A 27,849-nucleotide genomic window follows, 5' to 3' on the forward strand; every position below is an offset into this window, starting at 1 on the left:
CGGGCGGGGAGAGGGCCGCGGGAGCAGGTAGCAGCAGCCCCGGATCGCCCCGGGCTGCTGTTGGTTCTGCCCTTTCTCCCTCTAACCCCGGAAGGTGAGGGCAGGTAGGGGAGAGCCACCGGGATCCAGGTGGCCCTGCTTAGGTTTGTCCGGAGCAGAGTGACGGGGCTGCCTGCCGGGTTGCGCTCAGCATTCCAGACCCCCGCAGCGACGCAGATGGGGCTGGAGACCCGTCTGCAAGGCGGCCTGGCGCATCCGAGACCCAATCTGGGCAATTTCTGTCCTCCTCTGCCCAGAGCCCCCACCTCTGAGACCCTTGTGTGACTTCAGGTCCCAGGAGCCGCAGGGGAGGCGCTTACACCGGCTCCCTCTCCTGGCAGCCCCTAGCTTGAACTCTCCAGGTGCACTTGGAGAAAAAAGAGAAAGACACCGCCAAGTCCAGCTTCCAAAGTCAAGGTCCTCGCCTTGTAGGGTTTGAGTAGAACCCCAAGAGTTTTTGCCGCATGTCCGTCCAGGAGTATAGGTCCATGAGCTGCAGGTGTCTGGCCCTGGTGGTGGCAGGTGGCAGGTGCTCTTGAACAGGTCCCTGGGTAGCCGGGGAACGCGGTCGGGTAGTCAGAAAGCTTGGCATTGATCCCACATCCCCTCCCCGGTGGTTACTGCGTCTCTAAAACGGGGTGATGGTATCCCCAGGGCGGGCTGGGGGATTGCAGAGAACACCGTGCCGGCGCCCTTACACGTGACTGCCACTTTCTCTCGGGGACAGGCTGGGAGCACGGGCATGAGCCCAGGGATAGGGTGGGGGTGGGCATCCCGAGGCTGGTTCCAAACCCTCCCGATCCCCTGAGTGCCAGGTGTAGCTCCCCTGCTTCCTGCATCCCTCAGCCCATTCCCGGAGTGTTGGGGGCGCGTTACCTGGGTCCGGAGTGGTGGTGATTTGGGTCGTGTTTCTTGAGGTTGGTGAGTGTTCTGTGAACACTGACACCCCACCTCCAAATGTTTTGCTGAGTCCCTGCTGAAGATTGTTAGTGGGTACACAGGTCTAACCCATCGTTAGACCAGGCTCTTCCCTCATGCTTTTTTTTGGGGGGGTGCTCCTAAGCAGTGCTCAGTGTGTTTCGGGTTCATTCCCAGGGATACCTCGCCTGGTAATATGGTGCCACTCAGCCCAGAGATGCTGGCCACCTCACCCGGGCCGCACCTGGGGGAGCCCGGAACAGTGCTCGGTGCCTCCAGACGCCAGGCAAGCACGAGAGCCCGCAGAGCTGTCTCCCGGCTTCTGCCCGCATCCTCACCACGGAGCTTCCAGGGGGCTGTGCGCCCAGCAGGGGCTAACCACACAGTGGGCTGGGGGATGTGCGCAGGGCAGTGGGGCTCCAGTTTCTTGCTTAGGCAGGACTGGGTGCCCTGAGGAGACTCGGGAGGGGGGCTGCTTCCTGGACCCCGACACTCCCCGTGGGATGAGTCACCCACTTGGGAATCAGCTGGGACAAGTGGGGAGGGGAGAGAGAGAGAGGAAGAGGTAGAGTCTAGAAGAAACCAGGTTGGGGAGAGAGGGGGTTCCTGGAGTGGCGAGGCCTGGGGAGGCCATGTTGCCCCCCAAGGCTAGTTGGGTCAGGTGGGCACTGCAGACTCCGCTGCAAGCATCTGAGAGGCTAAGGTCACAGTTTGCTGTGGTGTGGGTGTGTGTTCAGGGAGGGGGGCAGTCGGCTTTCGTGGGCAGAGAGATTTATTTCCAGCAGTGCTTACTAAGCTGCTCAATGGAAAACACCCCCCCACTCCCCCCCCACCCCGCCACCAGCCACATGGTGAATGATACACCATCTCACACACACACACACACACACACACACACACGGTCCCACGGGCTGGCTGGCCAGGGCCTCAGGATCACGGCGACTGCCAGGAAGGATGTGATGCAAGGACCAGCTTTTCAGAGGCAACTGCGGGGGGCCTGGAGGATCCTGAGTACCAGCCCCAAGACCATGTATGCTGGGGCCCAGGCCCGGGCCAGCTCAGAGGGCTCTAGGAGTTCTGGAGAGACGTGGGGTTGATCAGAGGAGCCGGGCGGGATGGGAGGTGGGTGAGGGGCGGGGCGCTGGGGGAGGACGCCGTGGCTGCCAGGCTCTCGTGCGGGGCCTGAGGTGCCAGGAAGGTTTGTGAGCAGGGCCGGGGGTGCTGGGACTCTGGCCGCCTGGGCCCGACATGCTGGGCTGGAGGACCCAGCGGCTCACGTGTCCGGGCCCCAGGAGAGGGCTACAAGGGCCTGGGAGGCCGCTGTGGGGCTGCCTGCAGCAGGGAGACAGGGCTGGGCCCCGCCAGGGGCTGGGAGGAGATCCCGGAGAGGGGCATGAAGAGCGAGGGTGCCAAGGGCAACCCCGCATGGCTTCCTGGGCCTTCCCCCAGCCACGGCCCTGGTGCCAGGCGGGGGTGACAGGTGCCAGAGAGCAGTCGTCATGGGGGGGGAGGCGTACCCCAGTCATTGCCTGGCGGGGAGGCCCGGGCACTGGAAGTGGTGGTTCTGGGGGGAGAGGGTGGGAGGCAGCAGTGGGGCTCGGGGGGTGGGATGTAGAGCTGGGGGCTTCCTTCCTAGCCCGCTCCTGGGAGTACGGGGTGAATGGCCACCAGGCACTCGAGTCTCGGGGCATGGATGGGAGGGTGGGGAGACTGAGGGTCTCTGGGCGCCTTAGAACTTTCTGCTTTGGGAAGCTGGCTTTTGAGACCCCTCTCTCAAGGCCTGACTCTGGGGCCGCTACTTGCTCTGGCTGTCACACACACACACACACACACACACACACGCGTGCACGCACACAATTGCACACACCTGCGCACGCACACAGACACACAGTAGCGCACACTCACAACATTCACACACAGACACATACACAATCGCACACACTCGCTCACGCACATACACTCTCGCTCTCACACACATACACCGAGACACACACAGTCTCATACATGCGCACACACAGCCACACACACGTCCACACTCACACACTCACACACTCACACATACACTCACACCCACTCAGACATAACACCCAGACTCTCACAGTCACACACACTCACACATACACTCACACATACACTCTCAACTCTCACACAGTCACACACACACACACACACACACACACACACACACACACACATCCTTGGAACCCCAGGACCACTCCCTCCGCCCCCCGCCCCAGCTTCAGCAGACCCAAGTCCAGAATCTGCCTTGGGAGGTGGTGCTCCCGGCACCAGTGGACATCCGAGGTTTGGGCTTGGCCTTGACCCTTTAGTCCAAACCACTTCGGCCACTTCCTCCACCCCGGGAGAAGCAAGGGGGTGGGCTGAGGGGTTAGCCCGAGGAGTAGCGCAGGATGGGCCTTGGGAGAGGCAGACAGGGGGAGTAGAGGGTAGGAAGGGGGCAGATTGGGCTCCCCGGGGTGGGGGGCAGCCGGACCTCCTCTCCCACCGCCTTGCTTCCCTTCCTTCAGGCCGGAGGAGCCCCGGGGGAAACCCACAGGGACTCGTGGGCCTGGCCGAGGGGCACGTCCCTGCTCCCCGGCCCCCGGGAGGAAGCAGCCAGCCACAGGCCCAACTTGGGGCCCCCAGTGGTCGTTTGGAGGTTAGACGGGGGAGTGGAGGGTGGCTGGTCCCTGACTCACCCCTGGGGTTCCCCCTGCTCCCAGGTCTTCCTGCCAGCAGCTGATTCACTCCGTGCCGCAGAGAAGAGGGCCCAGGGCTGGGTTTGGGTTCCGGGACTTGGTTTTGGTACCTCGGCGCCTCTGCCGTTCCCCCCTCCCTCACGTCCACCCAGGTGGGTCCCCGGCCTGGCCCCCTCTCAGGGGGCTCTTGGGAGACGCTCCGTGGCCCGGCCCGGTCATTGGCAAGTCAGGAGGGTACAGCAGGGCGGCAGAGACGGGCTCTGCAAGTGCCCCCTTCCTGTCCCCCTGCTCTCTGGCTCTGTACATGGGGAGGGGGAGGGTCACTCGTGTGCGCCGGGTGTGTGTGTGGGGGGGTCGTTTCTCTGGGTGCTCCCAGCTGCTGTGGGAGGTCGAGTCTCTGAGCGTCCCTCGGGGAAGGGGTGCGAAGGAAGCTGGCAGGCACTCCTCAGACCCCAGCCTGCTCCTTCCCTCACCCCACGCTGCTTCGTCTGCCTGTAGCGCCCTCCCTCCCCTGGGGGCCCTGCTCGCATCTGGTGTCTGGCATTTCCGAGACCCTCCCAGCCGGGCTGCCCCGTCCGTCCACCTCTGTACCCTTGACTTCTGGCAGAGGGCCCGCCAGGCAGCAGGACTCAGGAAATAATGGTTGAATGCAGAAGGAAGTGGTTCTGGGGGGACAGGACGGGGGGAGCTGGGGGGTGGGGGAGGCAGGCTCTGCCTCGGGGCCAGGTCCCGGGACCTCCTTGGCACTGCCAGCCAGCAGGGCCTGGCTCCCAGCGCCCGGGCCAGGAGGTGGGGAAGGTCTTGACCCAGGCTTGTCTGAAGGGGAACAACCCGACTTCCTCCAGAACCCGGGCTAGGGAGGGGTGACTGTGGCCGATGGTAACCGCGGACTCAGCCCGGGGAAAACGCCTGAGTCAGCAGTTTCAGACGGCTTGGCTGGGGGCGTCAGGGGGCACAGAAGGTGCCCTCTGGGGGGCTCATCCTGGACATCACTCCCTCTGGGAGGACCCTGTCCCCTACCCTGGCTTCTTTCCCTGCAGTCGTGGATGGTGGGGGGGGGGGGTGCGGCCCCAACTTTGGGTCCCATGCTTGACTCTCATCTAGGACGGGATTGGCTGGGCGCTTGGCTCAAGGAGCCAATGAGAGGCGTCAGACAGTGCTGGGGCGGGGCGTGAGGAGGCCCGGGTTTCCCTTCAGGCCCTGCTTGGGCTCCGCCCTGAGCCTGGGGGACAGGAGTCCCAGGTGGAAGGGACACCATGCAGTTAGCATCATGGCAGGGAGTCGGGGGGGTTGACGGGGGTGGGGGGTGTTGCTTCCTGAGAGCAGCCTGGTGTTTAGGACACTTGTCAACAGCCCTCCGCTTCAACTGACTCGGTTTCCTCATGTGCAACAGGGTCAATAGACTACATCAGTCGAGAGGGGCAGCTGATAATCAAGGGAAATCAATACGTATTGATGGGGGGCGGGGAGCAGGAGTTGGGCCCCCGCCCCCCGGCAGTGTTCAGGGCTCGCTCCTATTCCTGTGCTCAAGGATCTCTCCTGGCCGTGCTTGAGGATCGAACTGGGGTCAGCCGCGTGCGCGGCGAGCACCCTAAGCGCTGGACTATCTCCCCGGCCCCATTGGGTGGAAGACCGCCCCCTCCACCACCACCACCATTCAGAGGGTCCCCCAGCTAGAGGAACCCTCTGAATTTGGAACCACCCAAAAACCAGAGACAAAGATGGAACTCCAAGTGAATTCTGGGTGGTGAGAAGGCTGGCTCTGGAACGTGGCTTTACACGGGGCGCCCTGGAAGGCTCTCGAGGCTTCTGCCCCGGAGCTGGAGGGGTCTCCCTCAGAAGGCAGTGGTGGGGTGGGGGTGGGGGGCAGGTGGGAGCAGCAGGGGGCAGGGCCAGAAGCCCCGCTTAGGGTGTGCAGTGCAGGGAACTGAGAAGCCACTGGTGGGGTCTGGGTGTGACTGAGGTAAGAAGTAAGTGTGGGGAAAAGGAGGTGGGCCTGCTGTCCCGTGGGGGGGGGGCAGGGTACCGTCCACAGAGAAGCGAGAAATGAGAGCGAGTGCCCAGTCCATACGAACGAGCTCTTGCTTTTAGGAACGACCGCGCGCCCATCCAGCTACGACAGCTGGAACTTCACTCTCACTCTTGTCTTTTTTTTTTTTTTCTTTTTGGGTCACACCCAGCGATGCTCAGGGGTTACTCCTGGCTCTGCACTCAGGAATTACTCCTGGCAGTGCTTGGGGGACCATATGGGATGCCGGGGATCGAACCCGGGTCAGCCGCGTGCAAGGCAAACGCCCTACCCTCTGTGATATCACTCCGGCCCCTCACCCTTGTCTTGCAAGACGCGATATTTAGAGTGCTGTGTGCTTGCTCCCGATGAGGTGCCCGCCCTTAGAGAGAAAACAGGATCCGGGTGGGCGAGAGTGGACGGAGGTTTGGAGGCAAGGGAGTGGGAGGCTGGCCCCGGGGTCCCTGTGGGTCACAGAGAGTCAGCTGCTACCTGAACTTTCTGAATACCCCATGGGGGCAGTGGCAGACAGGGGACGCCGCAGTGTCCAGGCTGGCCGTTAGCTTCTAGCATCCCCCCAAAGACCCCCTCAGACCCCTTCCCACCTCACGCACCTTCTGGCCAGCTCCACTTCTATCCTGAGGAGCTTGGGACCTATCAACCCCCTTGGAGGGGGGAAGCTGCAAGTAGGGGATCCCTGGAATCGTGTGGACATTTGGGGTCCGCCCAGTCTCCAGTCCTTGACCTACTGCCTGCCCTTCCTCCTGATATCTGCTTCCCTGTGGGCAAGTTTCTCAACTTCCCAGGGTCAGGGGGTCATGTGGGGTGCAATAGTCCCACAGGCTCCTAGGGGAGGATGGGGCTGGGCTCCAGGACTGTCCTCACTGGCCACTCCCAAACAGGCCGGTAAGAGATGGGGCGTGGGCTGGGGGAAATGGCGAGGGGTCCCCTCTCTGAAGACTCAGGCCCCCGACCTGGAGGAAAGGAGCTCGCTCTGGGGGTGCCGGTGGAAGCTCTGGGGGTGAGTCTATGGCTTTGATCTCTGTGGGTTTAATTTTTGATCAGTCTCAGCTTGGAGTCGCCAGCAGAGTTGGGGTGGGGGTGGGGTTGAGTCCGGACCCCGAGGATCTTGGTCTTGGGAGCTGCTCTGTTTGGTCACCAAGCCAGCCTGCGCCGACCCCTGACCCCAGCCAGGGGCCCTGGGCAGCCCCTCGCCTTGGCTTGCATCCCTCAAGACTTGGAGCTCTCTGGAGCTTCATCTCTGGAGGCATCTCTTTAGAGAGTGTGGCACTGAGTTCAGGCAGACTAGCCTCCTGCACCCCAGGGTCCGTGGCACTCGCTGGCCCTGATGGGGTGCCTTGGGAGCAGAGGGAGGTGGACGCTCCCCGGGGGACCAGGGTCTCCAGGGAGAGACCTGATAGACCAGAGCCACTGTGTGGGAAACAGATGCTTCTCGCCACATTTTCAAAAACCGCAACTCCAGCAGAACATGGTGGGTGCTTAAAACACACACACACACACACACACACACACACACGTAATAGGCGAAGAAATTGCTTCTGTGGGAACATGTGGTGAGCACAGAGCTGGTGCAAAAGTGGAAGTAACTGTTCAGATAAAAGTGCTATGAACAAGCTTAGTGTATGCGTGTGTGCAGACACACACACACACACACACACACACACACACACACGGGCTGGGGACTGTTCGAACCACTTCCTGTGTGGCAGCTTAGAGGTGAATGGACCAAGGGAGGTTTTTCCATGTTATTCAATATCCTTCCATGAGTCCCTAGGTCCACAGCATCACACCCCGTGGACAAGCCATGCCCCAGTTTCCTGTCCCCCTGCTGGTGCCCATTCAAACCCTTTTGAATTTTTTATGAGTATCCACATTACAGCACTGACCACATGGTCCAAAGCTGTGTTTTGTGCTCACCTCGGCTGCCTTCCGCCGGCTCCCTTCCCAGCAGTGGCTTCCGTCAGGCAGGTCTGAGGGAGGATCCACACAAGGGTTGCGTGTGTCTGTGTGTGTGCATATGTGGACATGTGCATCTGTGGGGTGTATACTTGTAGATATATGTGTGTGTGTGTCTGATTGTGTGTGCATGTATATATGTGTATTTGGGTGTGTGCACACGTGTATGTATCTGTGTCTGTGTGCATGTGTACTTATGTGTGTCTGTGGATGTATGTGCTTGTGTATATAGGCTATGTATGCATCTCTATGTGTGTGTCATATGGATCTGTATGTGTGTGCACATGAGTGCATGTATGTGCACAAGCATGTGTATGTGAGTCTTGTGTGTGCATGTGTATCTGTGTACGGGTGTACATATCCGTGTATGTATGTCTCTGAGTGTATGTATATGTGTGTATGTGTGTGTGTGTGTGTGTGTGTGTGTGTGTGTGTGTGTGTGTGTAGACACATTGAGGCATGGGAGGTGTCCCTCCTCTAACCGTGGCAGACGGCCTCTCCTGGAGACGCTGCATTAACTAATGATGGCCCTTTACTATTTAATGACCTCCGTCCAGCCAGCTCCTTCATCCCGACAGAAGCCTGGGGGTGGGGGGGTGGGCCGTGGGAGGGGCTTCTCTGGAGTGGGAGGTGGGACTGGGCAGGCCCGGCTGTTAGAACCCCCAGGACGTCTGATTCTGCCTGTCTGGGGAAGGTGTGTTCACCCCTCTTGGTGCAGAACTCGCCATCTGGGAAGCCACATGGGCACCGGGCCCTGGTAAACATCGGGGGACTACAGGTTGGCACTACAGAAAAAACCGAGGTTCTGACAAGTGACTCAGTGGGTCCACAGGCACCCCGAGAGCCAGCAGGAGGGACCCTGGCCTTGTCACCCCACCTAGCTCCTCCCACCTCGGCACAGAGCCCCTCCCCCCACCCCAAGTGCCCCTTCTGACCCCGCCCCCCCCCCCCCCGCGTGAGTCTCCCCCCCTGCCCTGGGCTAAGGTTCACCCACCACCACCAGCCCCCCAACCCCCAACCCCCACCCTGCTCCCCCACGCCTGGGTAACGTGATCTTGCCCGCTCTCTTGTTCTCCAGCTCCTTCCCTTCCCCAGTCATTGTTCTGGGCAGGTTTTCTGGAAGGCCGGAAGTGCTCCCAGCGGGCGAGGCCAGAGAGGGAGGGGCGGGAGCCCGCAAGGCCGAGACCCCCCCACCGCATGCTTCCTCTCCGGCACCCTCCCACCAGCCCTCCAAGGAGGGGAGGGCTTCTCAGCAGCCCCCACTGTACCGGTGAGGGCCCCAGGGCCCCAGCTGCGCTTTCAAGTCCAAACCCCCAAACTGGGCTCCCAGACTAGAGGGGCGGGGGTCCTGGAGGTGGAGGCAGGGTGACCGGGGCCCTCCCCGTAGAAAGAGGGGCCGACTCCCCTGGAAATTGGGGGCGTTCTGGCAGTGGGAGGACCCCAACCCAGCCAGCCATGGGATGGCCCTGCGGAAACACTGCTTTGCTGTCCCCTGGCCGTGTCTCTGGGCAACCCCTCCCCGTGGGGTGTCTGGCCCCGGCTTTCATAATGATAGCCTTGGCTTTATGGCTCTGGGGTGCACAGGTTCTCACGTCGTCCTGCCCACCGCCTGGTGCCCTGGGCCAGAGCCAGGGCCGGAAGGGTGTTATTACTGGCCCATTTTACAGATGACGGCGGAGGCGGCTGAAGTGCGGGGGATCCTTATGGTGCAGGCGGGTTGGACCCAGGAGTTGGCCGGGGATGGCCTTGTCTCCTCTTCCTGAGCCCCCTCCCCTCCTCTTTTGTTTTTTAAGTTTCTGTGCCACACCCAGCTGTGCTCCGAGTTTACTCCTGGCTCTACACTCAGGGATGACTCCTGGTGGGCTCGGTGTGGGGGACGCTGGCGGGGTGTGGGGGACCATATGGGGATGAACCTGGGCCGGGGGCTTGCCAGGCAGACCCCCCATACCTGCTGTTGCCCGTGCCCCAGTCTCCCCAGCGAGAGGGGGTGGGAGGGGCTCCGGGCTCTCCTTCCTGTTCTCAGCCTGGGAGGGAGGGGTTCCCAGGACCCTGGCATGTGGCTGGGGGCCAGGACTACAGAAGAGGTTGGTCTGAGACCCCCTCTCGGTGACAACAGTGGGCGGGGGCAGGCGAGGGTCCGAGCTGCCCTCCCACAGGCCCCCAGTAGCAGGGGAAGGAGGAGGGTCCTGCTCCCCGACTTCCAGATTGTGGTACCGAATTTTCTACACTCAAGCACTGGGTAGGGAGCCTGGGGGGAGCGAAGCTGCATGGAGCGGGTTGGTGGGGGGGCAGCCCCTGGACTTGCTCCTGTCTCCTGAGTCTCCCTCGTTCCCCAGGCCTGGCTCCAGCACCCCCCTTCCTGGGGGCGTGGGGGTGGGGGAAGCTGGCTCTAAGGGCCGAGGCACCTTAACTGGTTTGGGTTCTGGCCAGGGGCTGAGCTAATAGGGGCATCAGACATTCCCCGGGGCCTGTCCCGGCTGCAGGGGCCCCGGGGAATGTCCCGTATGGGCTGGGCACAGCTGTACCCCTCAGTGACCTGTCAAGTCGTGCAGGGACCTGGCCACCGTGCCCAGTCACCAGCTGCTCCCTTGTTTGGTGCAAGGAAGTTGTTCGTGGGGGCCCTGGCATCAGGGGACACAGACATGCCCGAAGTGCCCCGCCCAGCCTGAGCACGGAGCCAGGTGGGCCTTATCTGCTCTGCCTGGTGGTGCCCCAGCCGATAGTGGGGGGAGGACGGGCCCTGGGGTGGGCGGAATCAGCTGCGCTCAGGCCACGACGCTGGCCGGGCCCGGGAACGCCCGGGGCCTCACTCTCCATTGTGGCTGGGCACCTGGGGGAGGAGGAACGGGCTACTGGGCGCCCCCAGGACTCGCCGTGGGTGTCTCCTGGGCCCGTCTCCACATCCTGTTCCCTGCACATCCTCTTTCCTGCGGCCAAGCAAACAGCTCCAGAGCCCTCGGCCCCGGAGGCTCCTGGCCCAGGGCCTGGTGCACTGGGTCACCTGGGGAAGCCCGTCCCTGAGCTCCCGGCAGCCCTCACCGCCCAGGCCTGTAGCCCGCGGGCCTACCTGAGCCCCAGGGGCTGTGGCTCTGATCTCTGCACAGCTCCTGGGGCCCACGTGCTCTGACTCTGGTGTGTGTGTGTGTGTGTGTGTGTGTGCATGTGCATGTGTGTATGTCCTGGATTTGTGTGTATGTGTGCAAGTGTGTGTGCAAGTGTGTATGTGTATGCATACATGTGTGTGCTGGATGTATATGTGTGTGTGCTGGATTTGTGTTTATGTGCATGTGTATAGGTATGTACATGTGTGTAGAAGTGTGTGTGCATGTGTGTGCTGGACATGTGTGCATATGTGTGCTGGGTATGTGTGTGCATGTGTGTATGCACGCGTGTGCATATGTATGCTAAATCTGTGTGTATGTGTGTGCATGCTTGATGTGTGTGCATGTATGCATGTATGTGCATGCAGCTCACAGGTATGTGTGCTATGTACTAGGTATGTGTACATCATTTTTTGTGTACATTTAGTGCGCTTGTGGGTTCCTGTATGTGCACACATGCATACCCTGGCACCCCCTCCTGAGCACCCTCCCTTTCAGTCTGTCCTCTCCCTGACCTGGAGCATCTCATGGAACCCGAAGTCCCCATGCATCCCCTCATTCTGCCACAGGTGGCGATGGGCACACCAGGTGGTGCTCAGGGGTCAAACCAGGTCTCCTTCAGGCAGAGACTGTGCTCAGCCTACTTTGCTCTCTCCACCCCCTTCACTGCCGAATCTCACCCCCACACCCTGCGAGGCACCCCAAGAGGGGAAGGACCCTATCAAGGCAACAGCCAGGGCCAGGCCCTTGCCACCACCTTGAAGCCCTCAGGTTTTCCAGACACATCCCCCCAGGAGGGGGAGTGAGCGGTGGGTTGCGAGGCAGAAAGGGGTCAGATCAGTGGTGAGGAGTTGGGCGTCCCCCTGTGATCGGGGCAGGCCTGGGGACTGCCCCATGCCAGAGAGGGAAGCAGGGGATGCCCGGGGGATGGGGAGCAGCCAGAGCTTTCTGTCCCCGGGGTTGCCCTGAGAGTTCTTGTCGGGGCATTCCGGGGGGGTGTTTGGGGCCTGGAGGCTCCCTGGTATACCGAGTATACCCACACACTCTGCACAGGAAGCCTCTGCTAACCACTTCCTGGCCAGAAGGCAGCCTGAGCTCCAGGACAGAACACCTGGGCGGCGCTGGACTGGATGGGAACTCTCGGGCCCCCCCTTTCCCTGGCGCCCGTGCCCACCACGGGCAGGGCTGGTTGGCATCAGGCCAAGTGCAGGGTGGGGCAGTCCTGGCCCCCCTCAGAGGATCTCAGATATGGGGAAACCCTGAGAGATGCTCAGGATTCAGGAGAGTGGGGTGCAGAGGGGAGGCGAGAGGGAGTGTGGGGAGGAGCCCCCATGCTCTCTGGCTGTGTCTGGGTCTCACACACGCACACACATATACACACATGATGCACACACATGACGTGCATGCACACACATGATGCACACATGCAAACACACGACACATGCACACGCATGATGTACACATACACAACACACATGCACACGCATGATGTACACATATACAACACACATGCACACGTGGTATACACATTCAAACACAGGTACACATGACACATGACGTACACATACATGACACACACGCACACACGATATACACAGTCATACACACATGACACACACGCACACACATGATGTACACATAAACACATGACACACATGCGCACACACATACGCTCATGCACACACACGTGCACATGTACACACACACTTCTACACGCACACACACACCCCCCTCTGAGCCCTTCAGGCAGACGCCCCCCAGCTCCCCTCTCTCCCGAGCTGTCACCTGAAGACTCATGAGGAATGGAGCCGAGCGTGTGCTTGTGTGTCTGGTGTTACTCCCCCACTCCTGCCCCCGCTCTGTGTCCCTGTCTCCCTCTTGTCGTCTGTCGCCCTTTGACTCTGTCTCTCTGTTTCTTGCTCTCTGTCTCCTTCTCATCTCTCTGTCTCTCATTGTCTCTCTTTGTCTCTCTGTCTCCCTTCTCTCTATCTCTCAATCTCTCTTTGTCTCTGTCTTGCTCTCAAGTACCCTCGAACTAGAATGTGCCTGAGCCTAGGGAGGTGCTAAAATCGCCGAGGCCTTGAGAACAGGAAGTAGGCGCCCACTATACGGTGCTCTCACTGAGTCTCGGGAAAGGGGGCTGGGGGCCATGATACACAGAGCCAGGGTGTGCACCCCCACCTGCTCACGCCCCAGAGATCACCTGGCTGCCAGGCAGTACCTCCTGAGGGTCTGCCCAGGAGGCTGTTCTCAGAGGACTGCCTGGAGGAGGCACCCTTTCCTTCCTGAACCCAGTGCTCAGGGAGTACCCTCGTGCCCTACCCTTGAGGCTGTCTGCTGCCAGGTGGGATCCTTGATTAGGGGGCCCCCTCCTTCTCCTTAATCTCTCTCCTGGGGCCCACACCCACCCGGACTGGGCCCCAAGGTTAATCTTTTGTGACCCTCGGGCCTCCACACACAGGCTGGTGCAGGCTGGTGCCTGAGGTGTCACGGGGCCCAGATGTGGTCCGCCGGGTGGGTTGGGTGCTAACAGTCTTTGTGAAGGTGGGGGTCCTGGGGAGTGATTTCGTTTCCTGCCCTTGCTCACGGTTCCCCGGGCAATGTAGCACACGCGGAGTAAGGGGGCCCGGGGCCTGACCACCAGGCTTCACCGTCCCTTCCCCTTGGCCTGACCCTGTCGTGCCCCTCTGGGTTAGGGTGCCCCGGATTGAGGGTGGGGGCATCGCCATTTCCCGTCTTGCCCCTCTTAAGGTGGGCTCGTTCAGTCATTGCCTGGGCCTACTGAGCAAGGGTCCAGGGCCCGCAGTGACCAGGGAAGACATGGACAGTAGCCACCGGGGTCCCCACCCCTCACCCCTCCTTCTGAGTCCTGAGCCCTTTCCGTGGGCACCGACGAGTGGGCTGCGACTCAGCCTCCAGGTGAGGCCGGACGGTCAGGGGGTCCATTCTGACCCACGCTGTCTGCTGCCGGCTGCAGGCCGGGGGGCTCGGGGCTGCACCTCCCCCCAGGTCCATCTGGTGGGCTCATCAGCCGGGCCACTGTGCTGGGTGGGGCCCATCCTTTTCTTCCCGGCCGGAAGGAAACCTTTCATAGGGGGCTCCTCGTCCACCTTATCTGCTTGGGCTGCCGTGGGGAGGAAGGAACAGGCTCTTAGCGGGGCTCGGAGTGGGGGAGGGGGCGGCGGGGGGGTGTTCTGAATTTAGCCATGGCTTGGCCACCTTTGCCTGCGTTGCCGGCAAGTGACTGAACCCAAGCCTCAGCCTCTCTGTAAAGTGGGAGACTGTCGGGTGGGGGGGGGGCTGCAGAGATGATCGGGAGACAGGGCAAGCGCCAGATTCAGGCCAGGAAGTGCCCCTGCTCCGATGCCTGGCTGGGGGGTACCTGCTGCCCTGGGTTCCTCTGGGACCTCCCAGGTACCGAAGGGCAGTCTGGTCTGGTTCCGGGCGATGGGCGAAGCTGGGGCTCAGGGCACCGCGTGAGTGGGGCTGGGACCTGGGGTCCCCGTGTGAGTCCCCCAAAGCCCTTCACACCCCTCGTTCCCCCTAGGAGAGCTGAGGCCCGGCAGGACGCCCCCACACTGAGGTGCAGCGGGGACTGAGAGGTCTGGGGAGTCCTGAGCGGAGGTCTTGGAGGAAGCCAGAGACCTCGGCGTTTCTCTGTTGCTCTGTGGTTTCCCTGTTGTCCCAACAACAGCTTTTTTACTTCCCTTTGGGCGGCAGGGCTGAGCCTCACCTGTCGGTGCTCAGGGATCACCCCTCCCCACGGCAGGGCTCGGGGGGCCCTCGGCAGCGCTGGGACCCAACCCAGGTCCGCCACACGCAAGGCAAGCACCCTCCCTCCCCGCTGTACCGTCACTCCCAACCTCCACCCCACGCCCACCCCCGCACAGTCCCCAGTCCTTAATTTAATTTTTTTTTTTTTAACTCCAAGTCTGAGACTCAAGGCTGCCGGGGGAGGCCCAGAAAGTGGCCTCTGGAGTCAGCCGGGGTTTGAGGAAACTCGCCCTGTTCTCTGCTGGGGACAAACAAGGGCCGGCCTCTCACTGGGCAATCAGGACAAAGTCCGGCCAAGCCGGGCAGCCCGAGGTGGCCTGGCCCCAGCTTCCGCCTTGGCTCCCACGGGGATCAGCTGTCCCACTGGCCGGACTGGCTGTGTCCTGCTCGGGGCCCTGGGGGGTGGGGGGCTGGGAGATAGGCCCCACAGCCCTCCCTGCTCAAGCCCAGCCCGGGGAGCAGCAGGCCCCCCCCCCTGCTCCGTCGTGGACGCCTCTGGGGCCGGTTACACCCCTCGAGCCTGAATCCATCCCCCCAGGGACTCCGACGGTCCCTGGGAAACCAAGGAGCAGCGTGAGGGTGTGAAGTCCTCCAGCACTTCCTCGACACCTCCCAGGGCCCGGGCACTGTGGAGGGAGCCCCAACTCTCATTTAGCCTCCCCGGAACCCATGATTAAGGCCGTTTTATAGGTGGGAACGCGGAGGCCTTGCAGGGCAGGGAAGAGTGCGAGTTGGCAGCATCGCGGGCTAGGGCGTGGGGGGGCACCCCCCTCCCCCTGCCGTGCAGGGCCTCCCGAGCACCGCCAGCCTGGCTGCCTCTCAGCCCCAGAGATGAGGCGGGGGGCGGGCTGTGTGCCTGCCTCACTGAGGGGCCCACCCCCACCCACTCTGGGGGGGGCCAGCCCAGGCCCGAGACCTGTGTTCCGGAGGTGCATGGTCCGGCTGGGAGCTCTGTCCCCACAATCACGCCCGAGCCTGGGAGGGCAGCCTTGACCTTGCGCTGCCCCAGGGCGCTGCCCCGCCGCCCAGCAGAGGCGGGTGATGATCTCAAAGGTCGGTCTCTGGCCCAGCCCGTGTGGCTCTGGGGAGAGAGAGAGAGACCAGGGAGGACTGAGCGCCATCATCCTCAGGCAGCTCCTCCTGTGGTGCTCCCCAAGCCTGTCCCAGCTCAGTAGCATCCCTGGGGCAGCACGGAGGCCCGCCGAGGCCAAAGAGGGAGGTGCTGAGGAACACGGGAGCGGGGTAAATCGGGAAGGGCTCCACCGTTCACGTGAGATCCCCCTTTTTTTTTGCTTTTTTTTTGGGGGGGTCACACCTGGCAATGCACAGGGGTCACTCCTGGCTCTGCACTCAGGAATTACCCCTGGCAGTGCTCAGGGGACCATATGGGATGCTGGGAATCGAACCCGGGTCGGCCGCGTGCAAGGCAAACGCCCTACCCACTTCGCTATCACTCCAGCCCCAAGATCCCTTTTTTTTGGTAGCCAACTTGTCTGCTCCATATCGGGGGGCCGGGGGGCTGTCTGTGTGGGCGTGCTGGGATCTGGTGGGCTGCCTTTCAGTATTTCGGGCAGGGATTGGGGTTCTGGATGGAAACATACAAACTATGGTGGTGGGAAGGTGGAATGGTGGTGGTGTGGCATTGATGTTTGAATATTAAGTGTCATCGAATATTGTGAGTTACTTTATAAAATTTTTTTTAAAATGAAGAAAAAAAAAAAAGGCCTCCCTCAGAACCGGCCCTGCCTCCTGCCCAAATGTCCATGGTCGCCCACGTACAGCTCCTCTGCTCCTGAGCAGCCATGATCCCAGCACCACAGAAACCAATCTCGGAATTCAGTGGCTGCTGGCAGAAATACCTCTGGACTGAATGCCAGAATTCCAAATCCGGGCGGCCACTTTCGCGACCGTGCAACATCATATGCTCTTTGTTTCCAACAATAGAAAACATACAATCTAATGATGCCATTCCGACAGGTCTAACTGTTGGGGGGAAAACTCCAAATAATGATAGTGAGTTTCCTGTTGAAAATTGAACGTAATCAAAGTAAGGAAAGAGTAAAGTGCTAATCATCTGCCACACAGGTAGAAGGGGAGCGGGAAGGGGGGTATGTTGGGGTTCTTGGTGGTGGAACATGTGCACTGGTGAAGGGACAGGTGTTTGAGCATAGTATGGCTGAGACTCGATCCTAAAAGCCCTGTAACTGTTCTCACGGTGACTCAATTAAAAAGGGAAAAAAAAGCCTCCCTGCTGGGGGGATGGCTGAGGGGCCTCTTGAAGAGTTGGGCTGGTCCAAGTGAGCACTGGGAGGCGGGGCGGGGCCGGAGAGAATTGTAGGGAGTGCACTGGGTCTGGGGGTGTGGGGAGGGAGGCAGAAGAGCCCCCGCTTAGGTTCAGGCCGAGCCAGCTGCGGGGTCCACGCAGTCCCCTCCCCCCGGGGGACTCTGAGGGCCACCCCTCCGTGAGGGACGCCCAGGGCCTTTGCAGCCCCTGCGCTGTGTTCCCGGGTTGCTGCGGGCGGCTCAGGGTTCCAAGGGCTCGGACTTGGCTGCCGGACACTCGCCGGCTTTAGTGGGGTCTCAGGTCCCGGGAGAGGACCCGTACCCGAGACCCCAGGTGACAGAGGCACGCGGTGTGTTCCCCGCAGGTCGTCCTCCAGAACTGAGCTCTGAGCCGCTGCGCAGGCCGGCGCTGCTGTGACCCGAGGCCACTGGACAGGTGAGCCGGCGAAACCCACGCGCCCGCCCACCCCCCAGCCCTCGCCTCCAGCCCCCTAGGTGCGGCTCACAGGGGCCCGCCATAGAGAATGGGGTCTCTCAGGATAGATAACAGCCCCCCCCTCACCTCTGCAGTCTTACTTCCTATGCCGAGGGCCTCCAGGAGCGGTGGGGGACTCTCGACAGACCCGGTGGGGGACCCTTGACAGACACCCCCCCCACTCAGGCTCCGAGTCATCTCCTTGTCTGTCTCCCGCCCCACCCTGGGTAAGAACCGAGGAGGCGGAAAACTAGCTTGGGGACTCAGAGTACTTAGAGCCCTTCCTCAAGCCCGCCACCTCTCCCATCTGCTCTGCTCTCCCTCCTCCACCCCTCCAGCTACCCCCCCGCCAGCCTACCGTTTGTGGCTCCCTCGCCCACCTGCAATTCCGTCCGTTCATTTCTCCACCCCTCCCTCACTCATCCAGCCCTCATCACCGTCCTCCTACCACCCACCCCTCCTCCACCTCCCTCCTCCTCCTCCACCGCTCCCTCCATCTAGCCCTCGTCCTCCCGGCATTCCGTCCATTTTTCCATCCCTCATTACCATCTTCTGTCCCCCTGGCCCTCCCTCCTCTACCCCTCCATCTAGCACCCATCTTCCCCTCACCCACCTGGCACTCCGTCCATCCATTCCTCCATCAGGCCATCACCCCACACCGCTCCCCCCCCCCCCCGCTGTCCCTCTGTCTGTGACCCATCCAGCCCTTGTCACTCATCCTGCTCCCTCCCCCATGCCTCCATCCAACCCATCACTCACCTGTCCCTCCTCACCCACCCCGTTCTCCACCTATCCCTCCACGCACCCGTGGATCCATTGCTCCACCCACCCATCCAGGCTCCCATCCTTCATCCACTCCCCTGCCCTTGCCCCCATCTACCCACCCCTCCTTCCACCTGTCCATCCATCCTTCTGTCTTTCTGTCTGCCTCCCCTCTCACCCACCCCCAGCCTTCGCCCCTCCACACAGCATCCCTCCGATCATGTGTTCAGTGACATTTGCGGGGAGACGCGTTGATTTTCCTAAACACCCGCCTTTCCTCCCTGCATCCCGGCCCCCTGTGGAGGTGGAACAGCCCCTTGGCTGTGCAACTTCGTAAGCTCTAAGTAACCTCCGCTCGCTGAAAGTCTGCCAGGTTGCCACATTCTCTGAACCCTCCTCTGAGCATCACTGCCCATTAGGTTTTAGTGTCCTCTTTATGCCCATGAGTAAGGTGAGGCTCAGAGAGGTCCAGTCACTTCTCCAAGGTCACCCAGCTGGGAGGTCACAGAGCTTTGTCCGGGCCTGTTCTGGGGACTGCCCCAGAATCCAGCAGCATGCGGGTGGGAGAGGGGGGAGGGGGAAAGGCATTCCCTTGGTAGCCTGGGGCGGCAGGGGGGCGATGCGGGAGCTGCCGGAGTCTCTCTGTCCTGGACGCTGGGATCTGGAGACACATACTGAAGAAGGCTCAGGAGCGAGTAAACTCATACCATAGTGGTTTCATCTACAAACGTCCTTGGTATAGGATGCAAGTGCCACGGCTGGAGCAAAAGCACAGTGGGGAGGACGTTTGCCGTGCACGAAGCCAGCCTGGGCTCAATCCCCAGCATCCCATATGGTCCCTTGAGCCCCGCCAAGAGTAATTCCGGAGTGCAGAGCCAGAAGTAATCCCTGAGCATCCTGGGGTGTGGCCCCAAAGTGAAAAAACAAAAAAGCAGCCGTTCCGCCCATTTAAGTTGTAGCTGCTTAGAAGTGGTCCATTTGCCTGCTGCAAAGCGGCATTCCTGCTGCTCAGCCCGCTCTCCGTGCCCACTCGGGACTAAGATGGGCTTCTTCTCTCACGGCCTCGTTTTCCCTTGCAATCAACACGCAAACCCTGCAGTGCCCAGGGAAAGTGATTCCAAGGAAGCAGAGCCCTGGGGGACAGTCTCTTCGCTCCCTTTCTTCTGCCAGCAAGGGGCTCGCCCTGGCTCCTTCCGCCTCCTAAGCTAATGGGACACTCATGACAAAGATCCTCACTGCGGTGGAGGGCGGTGCTGGGTGCCAGCCGCGCAGTTTCTAACAGTGGGCCCGTAGGGAGCCCCGAGCAAGTCCCTTCTCGGGGGCTGGGCGTCAGCAAGCGGCATCTGAACTCCGGCCCCGAGGGCCTGTGGCATCTGTCCCAGAGTCCCAGCTGCGAGCAGGCCTGAGTCTTGCTGCCTCTGTTACACTTTTCCTCTGGGGGCTACAGCTGGCAGTACTCGGGAGCTGCTCTCAGGTCTGTGCTCAGGGAGCAGGGGGGACCATGCGGTGCTGGGGGTCAAACACAGATCTAGCCTGCATTTTCCACTCAGACACAGGCAGGGGCCGGGGGGGTGGCTCAAAGGGCTGCAGCATATGCAAGCATGCTCAGGGCCCTGAGTTTGACCCCTGGCATCACATGGCCATTCAAGCACCTCCGAGGTGGCCCCGGATGTCCCCCACCCCACCCCACCCCCTCGCGCCACCGAGTCGAAGCACCGAATTGTACTTAGGGTCCCGGCTGCCAGGCTGGGTAGCAACCTGGAGTGGCGGCCGGACCCCCAAGCAACACTAGGAAGCACCCCTACCCCCAACAACAACAAAAGGGCCAGGTGGGGAATGATTTAAACTTTGTGAGCCAAGCCTCTGTGACAGCTGGGCCACTGTGTGGTGTTGGAAAAGAACCACGGACAATACCTAAGCCAGTTGGCATGTCCGTGGGCCAAGGAACTTCACGGGCCCTGAGATGGGAATTTCCTGTGCTACAAAATATTCTCCTCTTAGACTTGTAACCAGTCAACTGAAAATAGAAGATGCGGCCTCAGCTTGCTGTGGTAGGAGAGATCGAGGCGCGGGCTGGCCATCCTGGGCCAGGCTGACACCTCCCTCAGCCCCCTCTGAGGTCACATGCTTCCCCGGCCCTCCGAGTCCATGCTGCCAGGACTCCTGGTGGGGGGCGGGGGGAGGCGGTGAGTGTGGGCTCCCTTAGTCACCCCAGTCACCCCAGGGAACCTGGCTGTGTTCTCTCCCCACCCCTCAAGGACTTGCTCATCTTCTGCTGAGCATGGAGCATGTTGCTCAGCTCCCGGTCTGTCAGCGGGAAGACAACATTCTCCCAGATCAGGGCCAACATGGCCTGCCTGGATCTGCCCATCCCCAGGTGCAGCTTTCCAGCTCACTCTGATTGGTCCATGCCCTTACTCCTCGGATTCTGATTGGCCCATCTCAAGAGCAACTGCTCGGCTCTCCTCTTGCTCTGATTGGCCCACGTAGGTGCAGCGGCTCAGCACCCTCCTCACTCTCTGATTGGTCCATCCCACAGCTTCTCCCTCTCCTCCCGTTCTGATTGGTCTACCCCGCAGCTTCTCAGCATCCTCTCCACCAGTTCCGAATGGTCGGTCCAGCCTCCGCACGCAGTCGGCACCCATTCTGATGGGCAAGGCCAGCTATTAGTCGTAGGGTGCCTGCTCACTGACTCCTTGGGCCCATCCAGCTGCCTCCTGGAGAGGATGGGGGTAGCCAATGTCCGCGTCCGAGTACTGAGAGCCGTGGCGAGCCGCCTCCCGCCCCTAGCGTGTGGAATTATCTCCTGGGGCAATCAGCGTGAGCGTCTGGTGGCCCCAGGTCCGGGAATACCAGCCCAACAGCGTCGGACTCCTTTACCTGGGAAACCAGAGGTCCCGAGAGCCACGTACAGACACTTACGCCCAAATTGGCCACCCGGACCCCAACACCTCAGCCCCTCAAATCCCTTCACAAAAGTGGTGACAACTCAGGGGCGCAGAGCCTTTGCCGTGGTCTCCACTCTCAGCAGACCCAGTATTTACTCTTACCTACACAGTGCCCCTTGCTGAACGCTCCCAACCCACGAAGCTACAGGAGTCCCAGCCGGGCCAGGGCTCCGGGAGCTCAGAAAGTGTGGAAATCCCTTTCCTGGACTTTCTAGAAAGAAACCGCGGGCAGGCTCGGTCTGAGCAGTTGCCAAAGCCCCATTTCCACACTTCTCCAATTTCGCAAGCGCCAGCAGCACGCACCCACCAACCACCCCCCCCAGCTCCTGGAGGCCAGGAATGCTGGATGCAGCGTGGGGAAGTCCTGGGGGGGAAATGAGGGCTGACCCAGGCAGGCCGCAGCGCAGCAGGGCCGGGGGAGGAAAGGCAGTCACCCAGGGGCTGGGGGAGATGGTTCAAAGGGCTGGCGCACGTGCTTTGCACGCAGGAGGCCCGAGGTCTGTCTCTGATCCCCAGAGCGCTGCCTGGCAGTCACCGAAAAAAGAAAGAAAAAGGAAACGGCCCAGGTTCTACTATAGGAGGAACCCCACCCTCCTCTCTCTGGCTGTCTCCTTCCATGCAGACTTCCCAAACCTTGTGGTCTGTCCAGCTGGCACAGGAAGGGGAGGCAGACCAAATTTCCACCTCCCCCCCCAACACACACACACACACACACACACACACACACACACACACACACACACACAGAGTCTATGGAGCATGGCCGGCCAAGCAGGCCTTCGAGGCAGGCCTGGAATCAGGGGCTGGGAGGGGGGGTGGCTCAGATCTCTGGATCTCCTGGTACCCCACAGCCCTATACTCCCCCTGCTCCGGGTCACAGGGGAACATGCGCGCTGCACATTCCCAGCCCCAGGCGGGGTACCTAATAGGCCGGGAGAGCCAGGCGGGCTTCGGCCCCCTCCCCCACGGCCTGGGCTTACATGCCGCTCAGGCTGGGGAGCTCATTACCTCACGGGCAGCCCCGTCCTTTACACAGCTCGGCTTCGTGCGCTCTCGGTTCCCCACCCGTACCCAGGCAGCTGACGTTAACTTTCTCTAGCCAGAAGGGCGCACGGCTGAACTGGCTGCACCCCCCTGGGGAGATAGCGCGGTGCTCTCTTCTGAAGCCTGTTCCCCGGTTTCCCGGGGAGGCCAAGCTGCGTTGTGGCAGGGTGCTAGGAGACAGTCACGCCTGGAAGAGAGAGAGGGGACTCCACAGGGCCAGCCCTCCACGCCTGCCCTGAGCCCCGCAGGGAGGAGGGAAGGGGGTGAAGTCCGTGCCTGGGGCCCTCGGTTCCCTCTGCTCCTCCCCTCCCCCTCCGTGGAGCACTGGGAACCGGGCCCAGAGCTGCTGCCCCACCCCCAGCCCAGTACGGTCTGTGTCCCTGCAGCTGTCCCAGGCCAGCTGCCCTGGCCCCAGCTGCCCTGCTGGCTCCCCAGGGCCCCCAGGGAAGCCTAAAGCTGCTCATTGTCATTCCTGGGTGGTTTGACACGGGGAGGGGTGAGGGAGCCAGCGCCCCCACCTACACACACTCTCCTCCCCAGAGCCCCTGCCCTGTGGTCAGGAGGGGACCTGCAGGGTGTGTGTGTGGGGGGGGGGGGACTCTGAAGGCCCCATGTCACCGGGGTGACTGACCAAGTGCTCCTGTATCAGAATCCTCGAGTGCTAGTGAAATGCCTCATGGGATATTCGCAGCTGAGATGGAAATGTGAGCCCCGGAGTGGGTGGGGGTGGGACGGGCTCCAGAGAGGCGTGAATTTGCAAAAGGATCCCTGTACTTAAGATTCCTGGGGGATTACACGCCCCAACTGTCCACAAAGTCCTCCTCCTCGCCGTGGCTCCTGTGCTCCGTGTGCACCGTGAGGTGTTGGCGAGGAGCGGATTGCGAAGCCCGGGGGCCGCTGAATCTGGCTACTTGAGGCCATGTGGCACATACACACACACACACACACACACACACACACACACACACACACACACACACACACACACACACCGGGGTTTTGAACCAGTGCCCTGTCACCAAAGCTCTCTGTCTCAAAGGCCTTCCTTGCTGGTGTTTCTGCCGGTGTCCAGCTAGAGGGTGGACTCCCCGTGGGCAGTACCAGGAAGCATGCATGTGATGCATGCGCATGCACACACACACACAAACACACACACACACACACACACGTGGAACAGTACTCGAGAGGAGTTCTTTCTCTCTGGAGTGAGGGAAAGCGTACATTTCCGATGTGCATGCAATTTTGTTTGTTTTTTTCTTTTTGGTTTGTTTTGGTCTGTGGGGCCATGCCCAGCACTGTTTAAGGCTCTGTGCACAGGGATCATTCCTGGCAGTGCTCAGGGAATCACATGGAATGTCGGGGATCGAACCATGCGTAAGGCAAGCACCCTACCCATTGTGCTTATCACTCTGGTCCATAACATGTGCTCATTTGGGCTGGCTGTCCTGGAGGGCACCCTCATCCCCCATTGCCCTAGGAGGTGGAGGGAGCCCTGGGCCCCTCCCTCTCCCAGCCCCACGCCCCCAAGACCGTGGCCACCATGGGGCGGGGGCTCTGCAGGGCAGCAGCAGAATTCAAGGGCTCATCTTGGGGGACTCCAGGGCTCACTTACTGGCCTCCACCCGGGGCTATCCGGACGGTTTCTAGAACTTGAGGATGGGGCCTGCGGTTTCTCTGGCCCCATGGACCTCAGGGGCCAAGACTCACTGGGTGGGCCTCAAGGTGCTGCAGAATGGGACTCGGCATCTGCCTGGCGGGGTGGGGAGGACAAGCTGGGGTGAGCTGGGGCCAGTGGGTCCTCTTCCTCAGGCCCTCTGCACTGACCCATGTGCCCTCCACACCCCTTTAGCCCTCAGGCAGCTCCCGGACCAGCAGGATGGGCTCAGCCTGCCTGAAAGTCACCAAGTACTTCCTCTTCCTCTTCAACCTGCTCTTTTTTGTAAGTACCGCCCCGGGAGACCCTCTCTGGGGTCTACAGGCCTGTGGGGCAGGCAGGGAGGTGGGGCCGACTGTCCAGGGATGGGGCATGGAGGGAGGAGAGAGCCCCTGACCTCCCCTGGCTCTTTGGGGGACGGGGTGGGGGTCCAGGTCTGGCTCATGATACACTGAGGCATGGCCCGGGCAGGGCTGGGAGGAGGCTGGGAGGCTGGGCAGGGCACTTGCCTTGCACGGGGCCAGCCTAGGTTTGATCCCCAGCACCCCATAGGATTCCCCGAGGCCCGCCAGGAGTGAAGCACTCAGGAGTAAGCGCTGAGCACTGCCAGGTGCAGCCTGAAAATAATAAAACAACTTGCCAGAGCGCCAGAAGGAGTGCCACGGGCTCAGCGCATGCTTTGCGCAGCCCCGGCACCACCTGTTTCCCTGAGCACAGAGCCAGGAGTCTCCCCTGAGCACCGCTGGCTGTGGTTCCCCCGAACACACACAAGTTTTTGGAAACACTTCTTGTTGGTCTGGGTGATGGAGTTTCTGGTATCCCCTTGCCCCGAAACAGGTGTCCTTGGGCTTCACTCAGACCCGGGCTCTACTCTCGGTCACAGTGGGTGGACGGGCGGGATCAAGCTCTCCCCAGGCTGGCTTCGTCAGCAGTAGGCAGGGCTGGGTGACGGAGGAGCAGGCAGCCGAGGCTGGAGATAGAGACCCCAAGGGGAGGTAATTCCCCCAGTTGGGCCCACGCCAGGCGAGGAGATACAGGGCTCCCCCACCTCGAGGGACACCTCTCTCTGTGCCCATGCTGCAGCTACATCTGCAGGCTGAGCTGGCCGGGCCCATGGTGGATCCTGGTTCCTGCAGGGTGAAGGGAAGGGGGCCCTGGGACCTTCTGACTTGACTTACTCCTGCCTCTGCAGTGGGCCATGGTGTCACCAGCGCCGGAGGGACCTCCACAGGGGCCCCAAGCTGTGCTTCTTGGTACTGCCCACAAGGGAGCCCACCCTTTAGCTGGACACAGGCCAGGACGCCAGCAGGGAAGGGCCTTCGAGACAGGGGCCCGGGGCTTTGGTGACAGGGCACTGGGTCATCGGGCAGTGGCGGTGACTCTGCCACACAGGGAGAGATGTGAGGGAGCTTCCGGGGCTGGGGGAAATAGTACAGAGGCGATGGGCTGACCCTGGTTCAAGTCCCTGGCACCCCATATGGTCCCCCGAGCCCCGCCAGAGCATAGAGCCAGGTGACAGTAAGCCCTGAGCATTGCCAGATGTGGCCCCCAAAACAAAACCAAGAAAAGGAAGAGGAGCAAGGGGCTCTCGGGGGCTGCCGTGGAGCGGGAGCCCCTTATTCTGAGTGAGAGGGTCAGAAAGGTTCCTGCAGAAGAGGCTGGAGCTGGGCCTGAAAGTGAACAGCTTTGGGGGCTCCCCTTAGTAAGCATGTGTGTGTGTTGGGGGGCACATGATGGGAAGGGTGAGGAGTAGCATAGGGGGTGTGGGGGTGTCCCTGAAGATTGAGATTGCTGGGACCCCTTCTCCCTGTAAAACACAACACACACACACACACACACACACACACACACACACACACACACACACACACACACACTCTCTCTCTCTCTCTTCTGATTCTTGTATGGATCACTGGGGTTTGCTGTGTTGGGACTGCAGTTTGGGCCGGGCAGCCCCTCCATCCCCATCTGCTTTCAGGGGACCCCCCCCAACCCCCGCTGTAATCTGTCCCCTTTCTTCTTCCAGATCCTGGGCGCCGTGATTCTGGGCTTCGGGGTGTGGATTCTGGCCGACAAGAGCAGCTTCATCTCTGTCCTGCGTAAGGGCCCCTCCGCCTCCTCCTGCCCACCCCGCACCCCGGCGAGCTGGCCGTTCCCACGAGGCCCGGGCCCAGGGCCTGCTCGGTGCCACCTGGGCGCCTCGGCGGGGCTTCCTGGGAGGGAGCGCCTCTCGCCTAGCACACAAAGCGGCCCTTGTCTGGAGGCTGCAGTGGGGCGCGGAGGCTGCTTCTCCCAGGCCAGCGCCTTCCCGGGGGCCCTGACCTTGAGGACGCCGCGCCCAGGCTCTGGCCCTGCCCGTTCAAGCAAACGTGGGCACCGGCCACACCCCTGCCGGGGAGGACGGCTGCAGGCCTGGGGCCCCACGTGCCCTGCCAGCCCGCCTCCAGCTCCGTGGGCGGGGCTTGTGTGCCTGGGGGCGTGACAAGGGCGGGGCCCGCCGGCGCGCGAGCCAATGAGGACAGCCCGGGCTCAGCTTCCGGCATTCCTGCTCTTGGCCGGGACCTGCGGCTAGTGCCCATGGTCTGCGAGGGTTCCCACATCACCAGTGGGGGAAATTGGGGGAACTGAGGCTCAGGTTTGCACATCTTCGCTGTGGCGCGCTGGGTCTCCAGGGGAGAGCTTTTGTTCCTCCATGCTGCGCAGGGCAGGTGGAGGAGTCACACAGCTGGGGGAGGGGGGCGGAATTTAAACTCATCAGAAGCAGGAAAGAAAGGTGCCCAAGGCCCTGCTGGTGTTCCAAGATAAGAGCCTGGATGATAAGGGATCTTGTGGGCTGCTGAGACCTCCTCTAGGAAGCCCGCCAGGCTTGCTCCCAGCATGACCTCTGTGTCTGCTCGGAGGTGGGTGAGAGGTGAGGTGGGGGCGCTAGTCCCACGTGGCTGACCCTCCTGGCAGTGAGTGCGCCCTTGGCTCACTTCCCTCCCAGCAGCTGTCCCAGCAGCGGTCTAGGCCTGGGCCCCTTGACAGCTGCTGCAGTTCAATCAAGGGGAGCCAGGCCTCTCTGAGTGACAGAGGCACACCTGTCACGCGGTCCCTGGGGTGGGGAAGTGTTCCCTCGGAATAGGAGGACACGCAAGGGACTCTGCCCTCCAGAGTGTCTGTCCTGCTTCCGCTGGGGGCGGGGCAGCAGACTGCACCCCATTCTGGGCCCTGACCAGGTCCACGCTCCCTCGCACTCCCTGGCCCTCCCGTCGCTCACACACACCAGGCACTGTGGCCCCAGGACCCTGCCCTCAGGCTCAGGGACCACCCATCTCCTCCCAGTGCAGGCCTAGAGCTTGCCAGATCCCCCCAAAGCTCAGGGCAGCTTCTGTACAAGTACCTGAGGGGGTGGGGGAGCTGTCCCCTCACCCACCCAGGAATCCGACCCCAGGGTCAGGTCAGGATGAAACTTTTTCCAAAGATTCGGAAAAAGTTGCCCAGAGAGTGCCCCGGGCAGCCAGGACCAGGTCCACCAGCATATCAGCGCTGCCACCTTGCTCTTGGGTAAACAGAGGCTCGCAGAGGGCCCGGGGCTTGCTGAGAATCCTAGATGGAGTCTGTGCTCCCTGGCTGGGGGGGGGGAGGTGCTCTCCCCTCTGCTGATCAGACCCTCGCTGCATCCATCTGTCTTTCTATCCACGGGACGGGGCCCGGCCATCCCCGTTGCCGGAACCAAGCAGCACGGGTAAGCACCCGTCCGAGGGTACACAGCTGGAGCTGGGGTGTGAGTGGAGGGCCCTGAGCCCCCCGCCCCCGTGTCCCCGGATGGCAGGGTTCCACACACGTGGCTGTGGGGCTCAGCGTGGAGAGCTGGGCCAGGCTGCCCGGACTCTGCTCCCTGCCGCCGCCTGCTTGGGCTTCTCCCCCCTCTCCAGGCCGCTCCCCTGCCCTGGGAGGATGATAACCATTAGAGCAGGGCATCGCGAGGCTGTTGTGAAAGAAAGTAGGCTCCTGGTAGGAGTCCAAGGCAGGCGTGGCGCAGAGGAAGTGCACAAGTGACTGTGGAACAACAGTCTGACATTAGTGGTTGGCATTTTTGAGGAGTACCAGCTAATTCTCTTGGTCAGAAACAGAAAAGGGGCCAGCCTGGGGACACGGCCCATGAGCCACAGCCCTCACGGGCTA

General features: G+C 61.6%; 1 protein-coding gene across 1 annotated transcript in view; it reads left to right on the forward strand.

The window, feature by feature from the left end:
• Positions 1–27,849, forward strand: part of CD82 (CD82 molecule) — a 44,400-nt gene that overhangs the window by 371 nt on the left and 16,180 nt on the right. Inside the window, exons 2-4 of the mRNA XM_055144045.1 lie at positions 17,165–17,235; positions 23,878–23,967; positions 25,709–25,781. Of these exons, the coding sequence (XP_055000020.1) occupies positions 23,905–23,967; positions 25,709–25,781 (136 nt within the window). The 5' untranslated portion in view covers positions 17,165–17,235; positions 23,878–23,904. The remainder of the gene's footprint in view (positions 1–17,164; positions 17,236–23,877; positions 23,968–25,708; positions 25,782–27,849) is intronic.

Source organism: Sorex araneus, chromosome 6 (assembly GCF_027595985.1).
Source record: "Sorex araneus isolate mSorAra2 chromosome 6, mSorAra2.pri, whole genome shotgun sequence".
Taxonomy (NCBI): Eukaryota; Metazoa; Chordata; class Mammalia; order Eulipotyphla; family Soricidae; genus Sorex; species Sorex araneus.